The 15,302-nt window shown below is 46.2% G+C and overlaps 1 protein-coding gene across 1 annotated transcript in view; it reads left to right on the forward strand.

Moving 5' to 3' along the window:
- Positions 1 to 207: 207 nt before the first annotated feature.
- Positions 208 to 15,302, forward strand: part of epyc (epiphycan) — a 38,235-nt gene continuing 23,140 nt past the window's right edge. Inside the window, exons 1-2 of the mRNA XM_072484950.1 lie at positions 208 to 376; positions 1,667 to 1,882. Of these exons, the coding sequence (XP_072341051.1) occupies positions 1,676 to 1,882 (207 nt within the window). The 5' untranslated portion in view covers positions 208 to 376; positions 1,667 to 1,675. The remainder of the gene's footprint in view (positions 377 to 1,666; positions 1,883 to 15,302) is intronic.

A 15,302-nucleotide genomic window follows, 5' to 3' on the forward strand; every position in this document is an offset into this window, starting at 1 on the left:
GATTGACGAACAGAAAAAGTTCCAGTTGCATAGATCCAGCTTTATCGCAACAGGACGCGCCTGTGTTACGGATTCTCGGAAAGCTTTTATTCACATAGAACACAACCCATTTGGAAATCTTACGATGCTGTGTGGCTTTTTTGACGAGACACTTGCAGAGGTAGTAGTATTAGGTTACGCAAGAGTAAACACTTTGTCCCAAGACCACTTGGTAGCAGCAGCAGCAGCAGCACACACTAGTTAAAGAGTCAGTTCCACTTCATTCAAGGGCAGGTCCTGCATCACATAAATGTACCTCCCTCTTGGAGTCCTGAATTCCATCATCGCTGGTCTACATCTTGATACTTTGCACCATTTCAGAGGGTAGCAGCTGAGAGTGAGTATTTGCACTTTTGGATTAATTTAAAGCACCTAAACGCTTTTATTTTTTGGTTTTGATCAATGTAAAATTACAAGACAATCTTACACATACTGTGCCAATTTTATGTGACTATTCCTGGTGTAACCTTCTGCACCATCCTTAGAGAATGAGTATGTAGTGGTGAATCAGTGAAGACCGTACTTCTGTTTGGCAAATACAAATCTGACACTGAAAGCATTCATTCAATAAACTGTAAATCAATTGTTTTAATTTCCAATAGATCGTACTTTCTACGGATGAAAATCTTTTACTAAATTCAAAGTAGTGACAAAGGGAATAACAAAGAGCAAACTGTACCTTTTGAGCTATTGAGAAAATGCCAGGAGCTTCATTCAGCCAAGATAAATAGAACCTAGATAGATAGTGACAGCCGTATGAAGTGTGACTGAAAACAAGCCTACCTTCGAAACATTTACTAGCACATCTCAAAATTTGCAAAATCTGTACTGTGAGAGAAACCAATGCTTTCGTGGAATAATGTGAGAGGTTCTGAAATCACTGGTCATCTCTTCCCATTTTATTCACATTGAAAAAGATAAACTATTTCTGAATCTGAAGTTAGCCTAAACTGTACGTTAAAATAAGGGCTGGCTTGAAGGCAGTCGCTGAGGCTTTTAGTTTGATTCCACCTACAGCCACATTAATTATATTGGCCATTAAGAGTCACAAGGTTTCATTTGTAACTCGTCTGTCTCAATAATTTACCCTTTTGGCTGAAGAGTTTATGTGAAGCGGTCTGAAAAGGAAACGACTGTGAAAGCCATGGGTTGCACAGCAGTCCTCAGCCCCCAGAGGAATTTCATATAGTCATGAGGACAGGAACACCATACACACAGACCTGCTTTCATATGGGAAATTCTGACTGTAAATAGAAATGCAATGAAAAGAAATTGCCAGCTAGCACTAGCTGAATATAATTTGTTATGCATATATATATATATACACAAGGAGGCGTTATTTGAGATGCAAGGAGCTTTCTTGCAAAACAAGCCCTTGAATTATATTTGCTTTGTATTAGATAAGTTCCATATATTAGATATAATTATATCATTGTTCTTTATATCATTGCAAAGAGTAACTATTTTATTATCACAGGATCATAATCTAGATACCTCAAAAAGAACTGAGAAGATTATTTTTTGCCACACAAATTATGAACGGAACCATTATTCTTGTAGCTTAACGCAGAAAGAGCAGTGCCATTTTCAGAAGTATTAAGGAAGCTGTTTCTTTATCTCTTCCAAGAATTGCAGAATGAAGACCTTTGCCTCGGTATTATTGTTGGGACTTCTAATCCTGGAGGCTGTTTTTGCTGCCCCTACAAAGAATGAGGAGAAAGCAAAGAAATTTAAACAGATACAATTGCTACCTGATGATCATTTTGCAGAAGCCGAATTTTTGAATCAGGATCCAAGGAATTTCTATGAATATGAGGACGAGCTGACTATTAACGAGCCACTGGTAACGGTTTTAACCTCTCCAAGGAAAAATGTTCTGTTGCATGCTCTTCTAAACTTTGAAAAATAATTAAGGCCCGATCTTTTTAACCAGAATATATTAATCAATAAGAGGGCTTTGTCACTATATGTAATAAACCTACCTTTTCTTCAGACTGATACTGGCAATGGCTTGTAGGAAATATTTTATAAATTGTCCTGTGTTGGTGTTGTTTATAAGCTTGGCCTCCGTTCAGTGGTTAGGTATCCTCTAAGGAATAAATGGTTAGACCAGATGAGCCATTTAGTGTTGAAAGCTGGTTTCCATTCCCACACCGAGTGCTCTGCTTCCATAGCTAGTGATTCCCGGAATGGGTCGCTAGGGACTTACAGCTTGAGGAGCACCACTCAACATCAAGCGTGGAAAAGTAGGAATCTCTCCCACTCTTACTGCCAGCAATTGGCATGTTGGAAGGATTTTCAGGTTGACCCACTCAACTTGTTTGACTGCATTATGAACGCACCTTCCTCGGCCATCAATTCCTGGGATAGGACTCGAACCCGGAGCTTCTGGCTCAGACGCAGGTACACCATTTCTACCATAAGACCTCTCTGAAAGGCCACTTGAAATGACTGAATCACACTTTTTAAAAAATGTTACATAGAATTGTGTCTTACTAACTCCCATGAATGGATTGTGTGGGAACGACAATTTTATTTGTTTCATGAGCAATAAACTAATGGCCATGGTCTCATAGAAAAGTAAATACTACAGCATGTGACAGTACTACTGTCCAGTAAATATTTTGTTTTGTTTCGATGGCAAGGGAAGACCAACGGCACTTATGAACAATTACATAATATGCTGAACAAATAACTGTAAACTATTAGTGTTTAGTTTAACCATTAAGGTATTTTATAAACTTTTCCTAACAAACTGAGCAGGCTTGCTGTCTCCTGAGCTTATTGACAAACTTGCCTTAGCTGCTAAACTACAACACTGATTTCAACAGTTTGGTTCTGGAATGTGGCCTTTATGACCAGTATAATGGGGCTCATCACTAATGAACCAAAGACAGCAGAGATCCGTTCGTGGCCCATGTAGAGTCCAGGGATTACAGACAGTCAGAAGTCCTTGCCTCACAGCTGTCAGTTAACCATGCCCAGCCTGAATTCCTAGAGATATAAACACATGCTGGAAAATAGCGGGCGTATACATACCATGCTTACGTGGCTGTGTGGGATGTTTGATAAACTTTATAGATTATACTTTCGGAATGTCATTTTGGGATGGAGGAATAGTGTACTTGGTGCTTCCAAGTTGTAAGCTGTTCCAAGCAAAACAGTATGAAATGAAAAGTGTACATTGAGGAACACAATCAACTTCTAGAGCAAGAACATTATAAACACTGCGCTTACCTGATCGAGCACATGACTAATAAAGAGATGATTTTCATATACAATGCGGCCTTCATGGTCTCATAGCCAATTCAGTAGAATCCTAGAATGGTTACAGCATAGAAGAAGACCATTCAGCCCATTTTGTCCCTGCCAACCCTCCGTAATAGTACAATTTTGAAATACTTTGAAGGTGCAGCCGCTGTTGCAATGTAGCAACTGTGGCAGCGAATTTGCACAGAATCGGCAATGTGATAATGAACAGGTAATTTGTTTTAGGTGTTGATTGAGGGATGAAGTATTGTTCAGTACATGAGAGACAACTATTCTCCTCTTTGATTTGGCCCAATGAGACCTCATACGTTCATCCGAGAAGGCAAGCATAATGCCCTGAGCTATGTATATTATTTCTTATGTCTGAATAAAGCTCGTTGTCTTCCAGTTGAAGTAAATGTTTTATTGAGTAAGTTTGTTCTCTCTCCAGAGCTTATACTAGATGTTACATGAGAGCTGTCTGTCTGTGTCTGGTCACTAGCTGCCGTTCCTATGAAGAGTTTGATCCTGGATCCCGTCTGTCTATTTTATACCTCTCTAGTGCTCCCTCTAGTGATTACTTAGTTGTAGTGTATTTACATTAACCCCTTGTATACATGCAGATGTGCACATTGATGCACCGTCAATTACCACAAGATGAGAATGGTGGAACAATCGAGGCTTTATTGAACAAGGTGTTGTACCTCCTGTACTGGAACCAGAATGGCTGCAGCACAGAAGAGCACAAACATTTATACGCCGTCTGCTGGGTGGAGCCAGCAGGCAGGGATTTACCATTGTACCTCTAATCTACGGGCAGTGCCGTAATACATATAATATACCACTAGTGGTGACTACCACATTCACCCCCTGTTAAAAAAAGTCTGGCGGGGGTGGTGGTAAACATTACAAGTTAAGTCTGTCGGGGGCCTTGACCCTCCTCTGTGATCGCCTCAGTCCTGGTGGTGATGTGGGCACCGACTTGGTCACCTGCGACTCCGGGAGTGTGTTGTCCTCGTCTTCGTCAACCCTGAGTGGAACCAGTGGGAGGACGGATCCTGCTGGGATGGGGGCTGCGGTGAGGTTTGCTGGAGGGAGGGTGAGTGGCAGAGGGATGAATGAGGCAACTGGGGGGGGGCAGTGTCAGGTTGGGGGTCATGGGTGGGGATCCCGCGGGTGCCAGGTCCCGGAGGGAGACTGTGTCTTGGCGCCCGTCGGGGTGTGCCACGTAGGTGTACTGTGGGGTTGCGTGTTAAAGGTGGACTTTTTTGACAAAGGGGTCCGACTTATGGGTCCGCACATACTTTTGGAGGAGGACGGGGCCAGGAACTGTCAGCACGACCTCCCCTTACTAAATCCATGCTGACTTGTCCTAATCCGACCCTGCACTTCCAAGAATTTAGAAATCTCATCCTTAACGATGGATTCTAGAATCTTGCCAACAACCGAGGTTAGGCTAATTGGCCTACAATTTTCCATCTTTTTTCTTGTTCCCTTCTTGAACAGGGGGTTACAACAGCAATTTTCCAATCCTCTGGGACTTTCCCTGACTCCAGTGACTTGAAAGATCATGATGTGGAGATGCCGGCATTGGACTGGGGTGAGCACAGTAAGAAGTTTTACAACACCAGGTTAAAGTCCAGCAGGTTTGTTTCGATGTCACTAGCTTTCGGAGCGCTGCTCCTTCCTCAGGTGAATGAAGAGGTCTGCTCCAGAAACATATATATAGACAAATTCAAAGACGCCAGACAATGCTTGGAATGTGAGCATTAGCAGGTGATTAAATCTTTACAGATCCAGAGATGGGGTAACCCCAGGTTAAAGAGGTGTGAATTGTGTCAAGCCAGGACAGTTGGTAGGATTCTGCATTGTCTCGCGTCCTGAAGGCCGCCTTGGAGAATGCTTACCCAGAGATCAGAGGCTGAATGCCCTTGACTGCTGAAGTGTTCCCCGACTGGAAGGGAACATTCCTGCCTGGTGATTATCGCACGATGTCCGTTCATTCGTTGTCACAGCGTCTGCATGGTCTCGCCAATGTACCATGCTTCGGGACATCCTTTCCTGTAGCGTATGAGGTCGACCTGGGTAAGCGTTCTCCAAGGCAGCCTTCAGGACGCGAGACAACGCAGAATCGCCGAGCAGAAGCTTATAGCCAAGTTCCGCACACATGAGTGCGGCCTCAACCGGGACCTGGGATTCATGTCGCATTACATTCATCCCCCACCATCTGGCCTGCGAAATCCTCCCGTTTGTTTTTTAATGTATTTAAAGAAACTTTTACTATCATTCCTAATGTTACTGGCTAGCCTACCTTAATATTTGATCCTCTCGTTCCTTATTTCTCTCTTTGTTATCCTCTGTTTGTTTTTGTAGCCTTCCCAATCTTCTGACTTCCCACTACCCTTTGCCACATTATAAGCTTTCTCTTTTGCTTTGATGCATTCCCTGACTTCCTTTGTCAGCCATGGCTGCCTATTCCCCCCTCTGATAACCTTTCTTTTCTTTGGGATGAACCTCTGTACTGTGTCCTCAATTACTCCCAGAAACTCCTGCCATTGCTGTTCTACTGTCTTTCCCACTAGGCTCTGCTCCCAGTCGATTTTTGTCAGTTCCTCCCTCATGCCCCTGTAGTTACCTTTATTTAATTGTAACACATTTACATCTGATTCTACCTTCTTTCTTTCAAATTGCAGACTGAATTCTACCATATTATGATCACTGCCTCCTAAGTGTTCCCTTACTTTAAGATCTTTTATCAAGTCTAGCTCATTACATAACACTAAGTCCAGAATGGCCTGTTCCCTCGTGGGCTCCATCACAAGCTGTTCCAAAAAGCCCTTCTGTAAACATTCAATGAATTCCCTTTCTTTGGGTCCACTGGCAACATTATTTACCCAGTCCACCTGCATATTAAAGTCCCCCATGATCACTGTGACCTTGCCTTTCTGACATGCCCTTTCTATTTCGTGGTGCATTTTGTGCCCCTGGTCCTGACCACTGTTAGGAGGCCTGTACATCGCTCTCCACCTGAAAGGGGAGGGACATATCGACCGCATGCATCATGGCCTTGGCGATGTCCGCCTTGATATGGTTGAAGGCCTGGCGGGCCTCAGCCGTCAGGGGAAAAACTCTGGACTGAATGAGTGGACGGCCTTGTCCGCATATTTAGGGACCCACTGGGCGTAATAGGAGAAAATCCCCAGGCATCGTTTCAGGGCCTTGGGGCAGTGGGGGAGAGGGAGTTCCAGGAGGGGGTGCATGCGGTCGGGGTTGGGCCCTAGGACTCCATTTTCCACAGCCAAGGATGGCTAAGCGGTTGGTGTGGAACATGCATTTCACCTTATTGTATGTGAGATTAAGGAGTTTGGCGGTATGGTGCCTCCTGTAGCTGGAACCAGAATGGCTGCAGCACAGAAGAGCACACACATTTATACGCCGCCTGCTAGGCGGAGCCAGCAGGCAGGGATTTACCATTGTACCTCTAATAGACGGGCAGTGACGTAATACATATAATATACCACTAGTGGTGACTACCACACACATCACTACACTATGAATGCAAAAATTCATCAAATTATCTTGCTCCTGATCACATTTGAAAATCGCTTATAGTCACAAATAGGCTTCAAATGAAGTTACTGTGAAAAGCCCCTAGTCGCCACATTCCGGCGCCTGTTCGGGGAGGCTGGTACGGGAATTGAACCGAGCTGCTGGCCTGCCTTGGTCTGCTTTAAAAGCCAGCTATTTAGCCCTGTGCTAAACCAGCCCAATTTGCAGGCGTCTTATGGACGTGAGTGTGTGTGGATCTAGTGAGGACAGGAACTGTCAGTAGGCATTTTCCTTAATCATTCCTGAGATGTAAGTGTTGTTGGCAAGGCCACTTTTCATTTACCGTCCCCTAATTGCCCTTCAGCTGGTGGTGAAAGCTAGGCCATTTCGGAAGGCTGTTAAGAGTCAAACACTGCGGGCGGGGTTCTCTGTCCCGCTGCACCAGATTTCTGGTTCAGCACGCCGTCGGGATTCTCCGTTTCGCTGGCTGGTCAATGGGGTTTTCCATTGTGGGGAAGCCCCCGAGCACCGGCAAAACAGAGAATCCCGATGGCGGAGAATTCAGTTCAGTGAGTCTAGAATCATGTAAAGCACAAACCAGATAAGGACAGCAAATCTCTTCTTTAAATGTGCCACCTTCTTGAGCTGCTGCAGTCCATGTAGTGTCGGTACAAACATAGTGCTGTTAGAGAGGGAGTTCCAGGATTTTGACCCAGCGACAATGAAAGAACGATGATATATTCCCGAGTCAGGATGGTGAGTGACTTGGAGGGGAACCTGCATGTGGTGGTGTTCCCACACATCTGTTGCCCATATCCTTCTAGATGGTAGATCTCGTAGGCTTGGAAGGTGCTGTCAAAGGAGCCTTGGTGAGTTGCTGCACTGTATTTTGTGGCTGGTTCACCTGTGCGTCGGTGATGAAGTGAGTGAATGTTTAAGGTGGCGGATTGGGTGCCAATTATGTGGGCTGTTTTGTATTGACATAATTGTTAATGCAGTTCCAATCAACCTCTCCAGCCCAGAAAGTGTAACATCTCATTCCTGAAGGTGGTGCATTGTTTTAGGAAATTATGAAAACATATTTTAAATTAAAGCATTTTGCCTGCCTTGACCCTCTGTCTTCTTTTCTTTTTTTTCTCTAATCATTCATTCCCTTACTTTATTTGTCTTTCTGTACCTGATTATTGCACTTATTCGTTCAAACTCATCTGCCTTCTCCAGCTGGCTTAGTTATTTCTCAATTCTTTAATCTCATTGGTTCAGCAGATACACCCTTTGTCTCATTGCTGACCAAGATGACAGGTTTCCTGTTCCTGCCCACACTGTTATCAGTTTGCATTTCCAGCAACCTTCTCGGCAAAAAGGTGTAAAGAGTTTAACTAACGAGGGAACACTGTGGGATACTATCCTTCAGCAAATTCTGGTCCAATATCCTGCTGCCCATGTGTGACCTACTTTAACAGTCGTGTTCTGTGTGTTTCACCACTCTGCTGGCTTACAGTTGAAGTAATTTTCCAGCAATAACATTTCCTTCTCAGAATGCTTAGAGCTGATGAACAGCTTGCTATCAGCTTGCCATGCAGAGTGCAGTCATTAGATTTATGTTACTAGAAACAGAAAGTTACAAAAAAAAAAAATCCTTGTCCCAGACTGATGCTGGTTGGAAATAACTGCTTCTGTTGCGAAAGGTGTCTGTGAGATAACAAAATTTATGGCTGAATAATTTGTGAAATAGAATAACTTAGAGACAATTTTGATTTCTGGGACGAGGGGGCTAATTATCTTATGAGGAACGGTTGAGCAGGTTGGGCCTATACTCAGTAGAATTTCAGAAGAATATGAGTATTATTGAGTTAGATAGGATTCTGAGGGATCTTGACAGGGTAGATGTTGAGGGGATGTTTTCCCTCATGTGGGAAATATTTTGAGGGCACAGCTTCAAAACAAGGGATCTCCCATTTAAGACAGCAATGAGGAATTCCTATCAGACGGTCATTAGTCTTTGGGATTCTCTTTCTCAGAGAGCAGTGCAGGCCGGGTCATTGAATATGTTCAAGATTGAGTTAGATTTTTGATTGACAAGGGAGTCAAGGATCATGGGATATGGACAAGAAAGTGGCATTGCGGCCACAGTCAGATTAGCCATGATCTTATTGAATGGCGGAGCAGTCTTGATGGGCTGAATGGCCTACATATGCTCCTACGTCTTCTGATCTTACGTGGCGTCAATCATCTCAAAATGGCAACAGGCCACAACGAGGAAATTACAGGCCCATAAGTTTGATTCGTTTTGACAAGTTGTTGAAGGGATCACTGGGTCCACACTTTACAACCCGCTGGATGGAGAAGAGGCTTTTAAGAGACTTTCAACATGGCTACGAGGAAAAGTCACTCCTCATCAATGTAGCTGAATTTTTTGAGGAAGTTCTGAGGTTGGTGGATGTGAATAGGCCGGCTGATAATCTATACCTCATCTGCAAAAAGCTTTGGGCGACATATCACGCAATAGGTTATGTAATAAGTTAGGGCTTTGTGGGGTTGGTGAGCTGTGGTTGTGCTTCCAGCTGCCTGGGCTATAAGCTCTGGAATTCCTTCCCTAAACCTCTCCACCTTCTTTCTTTCTTTAAAGATGATTCTTAAAACCTTAAAACCTTGGACAAGAGTGTGTTCATCTATTCTAATATCTCCTTATGCAGATATATGCCTAATCTTGATTGTTAATGTATTTAACAATAATCTTTATTAGTGTTACAAGTGAGCTTACATTAACACTGCAATGAAGTTACTGTGAAAATCCCCTAGTCGCCTGTTCGTGAACACTGAGGGAGAATTCAGAATGTCCAGTTCACCTAACAAGCGTGCCTTTCGGGACATGTGGAAGGAAGCCGGAGCACCTGGAGGAAACCTATGCAGACAACGTACAGACTCCACACAGACAGTGATCTAAGCAGGGAATCAAACCCAGGTCCCTGGTGCTGTGAAGCAACAGTGCTAACCATTGTGCTACCGTGCCGCCCAAAATTCTTTGGAACATTTTTACTGTGTAGCGGTGCTATATAAATATTTCTTGTTGCTGTTTATATTTTTATTGTGGGGCCACTATGAGCAAATAGCAATAGACTGCGGACTCCTGAAATCAAACCATGTGGTTTGGCTCGCAGTCATATAGTATAATGTGCTTTGGATGGTCACATCATGGTACCTGGTTAATTATTGTATCATCTAAACAAACAGAAAATGGATACCTAAGCATTGGTGTTGTCCACAGCAATGCATTTGAAAATATATTCCTCCAGGCTTTTAAAGATGTCTGTCTCGAAGGAATTGGGTTTAAAACTGCATCCTTGGCCCTTAGTAGATCTAAGTAATCCCCAGGGACATCTCGGTCAGCAGATTTATGACGACAATGTGATTCTTTTGAGTTATATGGAATGGGTGGATAACATTTAATGAATTGGGACAACATCACGGTAATATAGAGAAAGAATGGGCAGCACGGTAGCACAAGTGGTTAGCACTGTTGCTTCACAGCGCCAGGGTCCCAGGTTGGATTCCCGGCTTGGGTCACTGTCTGTGCGGAGTCTGCACGTTCTCCCCGTGTCTGCGTGGATTTCCTCCGGGTGCTCTGGTTTTCTCCCACAGTCCAAAGACATACAGGTTAGGTGGATTGGCCATGCTGAATTGCCCTAAGTGTCCAAAAGGTTAGGAGGGGTTATTGAATTACGGGAATAGGGTGGAAGTGAGGGTTTAAGTGGGTCGGTGCAGACTCGATGGGCTGAATGGTCTCCTTCTGCACTGTATGTTCTATGTTCTATGTTCAAGGATTCGCCCACTGACTCTATATGGATTGAACTGAAAAATAAGAAGGGCGAGATCACTTTGTTAGGACTGTACTATAGGCCCCCAAATAGTCAGCAGGAAATTGAGAAGCAAATATGTAAGGAGATTACAGGTAACTGCCAGAAAAATAAGGTGGTAATAGTCGGGGACTTTAACTTTCCCAACATTAACTGGGACAGTCATAGCACTAGGGGTTTGGATGGAGAAAAATTTGTTGAGTGTATTCAGGAAGAATTCCTCGTTCAATGTGTGGATGGCTCGACTAGAGAGGAGGTAAAACCTGACCTCCTCTTGGGAATAAGAAAGGGCAGGTGACGGAAGTGTTAGTGAGGGATCACTTTGGGACCAGTGGCCATAATTCCATTGGTTTTAAGATAGCTATGGAGAATGATAGTTCTGGCCCAAAAGTTAAAATTCTATATTGGGGAAAGGCCAATTTCCATGGTATTATGTGGGAACTTTCAAAAGTTGATTGGGGGAACCCGGGGCGAAATTCTCCGGAAACGGCGCGATGTCCGCCGACTGGCGCCCAAAACGGCGCAAATCAGTCGGGCATCGCGCCGCCCCAAAGGTGCAGAATGCTCCGCATCTTTGGTGGCCGAGCCCCAACCTTAAGGGGCTAGGCCGGCGCCGGACGAATTTCCGCCCCGCCAGCTGGCGGAAAAGGCCTTTGGTGCCACGCCAGCTGGCGCGGAGATGACATCTCCGAGCGGCGCATGCGCGGGAGCGTTAGCGGCCGCTGACGGCATTCCCGCGCATGCGCAGTGGAGAGAGTCTCTTCCGTCTCCGCCATGGTGGAGACCGTGGCGAACGCGGAAGGGAAAGAGTGCCCCCACGGCACAGGCCCGCCCGCGGATCGATGGGCCCCGATTGCGGGCCAGGCCACCGTGGGGGCACCCCCCGGGGCCAGATCACCCCTCGCCCCCCCCCAGGACCCCGGAGCCCGCCCGCGCCGCCTTGTCCCGCCGGTAAGGTAAGTTGTTTAATCGACGCCGGCGGGACAGGCATTTTAGCGGTGGGGCTTCGGCCCATCCGGGCCGGAGAATCGTGGGGGGTGGCCCGCCAACCGGCGCGGCGTGATTCCCGCCCCCGCCGAATATCCGGTGGTGGAGAATTCGGCAACCAGCGGGGGCGGGATTCACGCCTACCCCCGGCGATTCTCCGACCCGGCGGGGGTCGAAGAATCTCGCCCCTGTTTACAGGCAAGGGGACAGCTGGTAAGTGGGAATCTTTCAAAAGGGTGTTAATTAGGGTTCAAGATGAGCACATTCCTCTTAGAGTGAGGGTAAGGTAGAAGTAGGTAACCCTGGATGACTCAGGATATAAGAACATAAGAACATAAGAACTAGGAGCAGAAGTAGGCCATATGGCCCCTCGAGCCTGCTCCGCCATTCAATCTTTTGTGGACTCAGCTCCACTTTCCGGCCGAACACCATAATCCTTAATCCCTTTGTTCTTCAAAAAACTATCTATCTTTATCTTAAAAACATTTAATGAAGGAGCCTCAACTGCTTCACTGGGCAAGGAATTCCATAGATTCACAACCCTTTGGGTGAAGAAGTTCCTCCTAAACTCAGTCCTAAATCTACCTCCCCTTATTTTGAGGCTATCCCCCCTAGTTCTGCTTTCCCCGCCGGTGGAAACAACCTGTCCGCGTCTATCCTATTTATTCTCTTCATAATTTTATATGTTTCTATAAGATCCCCCCTCATTCTTCTAAATTCCAACGAGTACAGTCCCAGTCTACTCAACCGCTCCTCGTAATCCAACCCCTTCAACTCTGGGATTAACCTAGTGAATCTCCTCTGCACACCCTCCAGTGCCAGTACATCCTTTCTCAGGTAAGGAGACCAAAACTGAACACAATACTCCAGGTGTGGCCTAACACCTTGTACAATTGCAGCATAACCTCCCTAGTCTTAAACTCCATCCCTCTAGCAATGAAGGACAAAATAGAAACTTACAAGATAATAAATGGCTTAGATAGGGTGGACGTAGGGAAGTTGTTTCCATTAGCAGGGGAGACTAGGACCCGGGGGGCACAGCCTTAGAATAAAAGGGAGTCACTTTAGAACAGAGATGAGGAGACATTTCTTCAGCCAGAGAGTGGTGGGTCTGTGGAATTCATTGCCACAGAGGGCGGTGGAGGCCGGGATGTTGAGTGTCTTAAAGACAGAAGTTGATAAATTCTTGATTTCTCAAGGAATTAAGGGCTATGGAGTGAGAGCGGGTAAATGGAGTTGAAAGCAGCCATGATTGAATGGTGGAGTGGACTCGATGGACCGAATGGCCTTACTTCCGCTCCTATGTCTTATGGTCTTAAAATTCCATTCGCCTTTTTAATCTCCTGTTGCACCTGTAAACCAACTTTTTGCGACTCATGCACGAGCACACCCAGGTCTCCCTGCACAGCAGCATGTTTTAATATTTTATCATTTAAATAATAATCCCTTTTGCTGTTATTCCTACCAAAATGGATAACCTCACATTTGTCAACATTGTATTCCATCTGCCAGATAGTGAGGCCATTGTCAAAAGGAAGAAGGAGGCATATGACATACATAGGCAGCTGGGATCATGTGGATCCCTTGAAGGGTATAGGGCTTGTCGGAATAGAGTTAAGAAAGAAATCAGGAGGGCAAAAAGGGGACATGAGATTGTTTTGGCAGATAAGGCAAAGGTAAATCCAAAGAGCTTTTACAGATACGTAAAGGGCAAAAGAGTGACTAGGGAGAGGGTCGGGCCTCTTAAGGATAAACAATGTCATCTATGTGTGGATCCACAAGGGATGGGAGAGGTCCTAAATGAATATTTCTCCTCCGTATTTACTGTTGAGAAAGGCACGAATGTTAGGGAAATTGGGGAAATAAAAAGTGATGTCTTGAGGAATGTACATATTACAGAGAAGGAGGTGCTGGAGGTATTAAAGCGGATGAAGATAGATAAATGCCCGGGTTCTGATGAAATGTATCCCAAAACGTTGTGGGAGGCTAGGGAGGAAATTACCGGCCCCCTAGCTGAGATATTTGAATCATTGACAGCCACGGGAGAGGTGCCTGAAGATTGGAGGGTAGCAAATGTTGTGCCCTTGTTTAAGAAAGGCTGTAGGGATAAGCCTGGAAACTACAGACCGGTTAGCCTTACTTCTGTAGTGGGTAAATTGTTGGAAAGTATTGTGAGGGGCAGGATCTACAGGCACTTAGAAAGGCAAGGACTGATTAGGGAAAGTCAGCATGGCTTTGTAAGGGGACAGTCATGTCTCACTAATTTTATTGAGTATTTTGGAGGGGAAACCAAGAAGGTAGATGAGGGCAGTGCAGTCGACATGGTCTACATGAATTTTAGCAAGGCCTTTGACAAGGTACCGCATGGTAGGTTGTTGCAAAATGTTAAATCTCACGGAATCCACGGCGAGGTAGCCAATTGGATACAAAATTGGCTTGGTGACCAAAGCCAAAGGGTGGTTGTGGAGGGTTGTTTTTCAAACTGGAGGCCTGAGATCAGCGGTGTGCCTCAGGGATCGGTGCTGGGTCCACTGTTATTTGTTCTATATATAAATGATTTGGATGAGAATGTAGGAGGCATGGTTAGTAAGTTTGCAGATGACAGCAAGATTGGTGGCACAATGGATAGTGAAGAAGGTTATATAAGATTGCAACAGGATCTTGACCAATTGGGCCAGTGGGCCGATGAATGGCAGATGCAGTTTAATTTGGATAAATGTGAGGTGATGCATTTTGGTAGATCAAATCAGGGCAGGACCTACTCAGTTAATGGTACAGAGTTGGGGGGAGTTACAGAACAAAGAGTTAGGAGTACATGTTCATAGCTCCTTGAAGGTGGAGTCACAGGTGGATAGGGTGGTGAAGAAGGCATTCAGCATGCGAGGTTTTATTGGTCAGAATATTGAATACTGGAGTTGGGACGTCTTGTTGATGTTGTACAAGACATTGGTAAGGCCACACATGGAATACTGGGCGGGATTCTCTGATTCTGAGGCTAAGTGTTGACGCCGTGGTAAACGCCATCGCGTTTCTCGATGGCATCAACATGCCCTCAGGAGCGGCGGTTCTGACCCCTACAGGGGGCCAGCACAGCACTGGAGCAACCCACCCAGCTGCCGATACCGGCGTCAGATGGGCGCCGCGGGTCTGTGCCTGCGCAGTGCGACCGGTGCAATTGCGCGCATGCGCGGTGGCTCCCTTCTCCGCGCCAGCCCCAACACAACATGGCGTCGGGCTACACGGGCCGGCGCAGAACAAAAGAGGCCCCCAGCTCGAGAGGCCGGGCCGCCGATCGGTCGGCCCCGATCGCGGGCCACACTACAGCGGAGGCCCACCCTGGGGTCGGAGCCCCCCCCTCCCCCCACCAGGCCGCCCCCCCCCCCACCAGGCCGCCACCGAAAGGATACACGCCAAGTTCCCACTGGGTAAGGCCACATGTAGACGGTGCCGCCGGGACTCGGATTTATTGTACAGCTGCTTGGCCCATCCCGGGTGGAGAATCGCCGGGGGGGGGGGGGGGGGGCAATGTAGAGTGGCCACCGACCGGAGCTGCGCCGACCGCGCCGGCGCCAATGGACCACCGTCGCGGCGGCGGCGCGCAATTCGCCCGGCCGGCCCGGC

This window comes from Scyliorhinus torazame, chromosome 19, assembly GCF_047496885.1.
Source record: "Scyliorhinus torazame isolate Kashiwa2021f chromosome 19, sScyTor2.1, whole genome shotgun sequence".
NCBI classification, from domain to species: domain Eukaryota; kingdom Metazoa; phylum Chordata; class Chondrichthyes; order Carcharhiniformes; family Scyliorhinidae; genus Scyliorhinus; species Scyliorhinus torazame.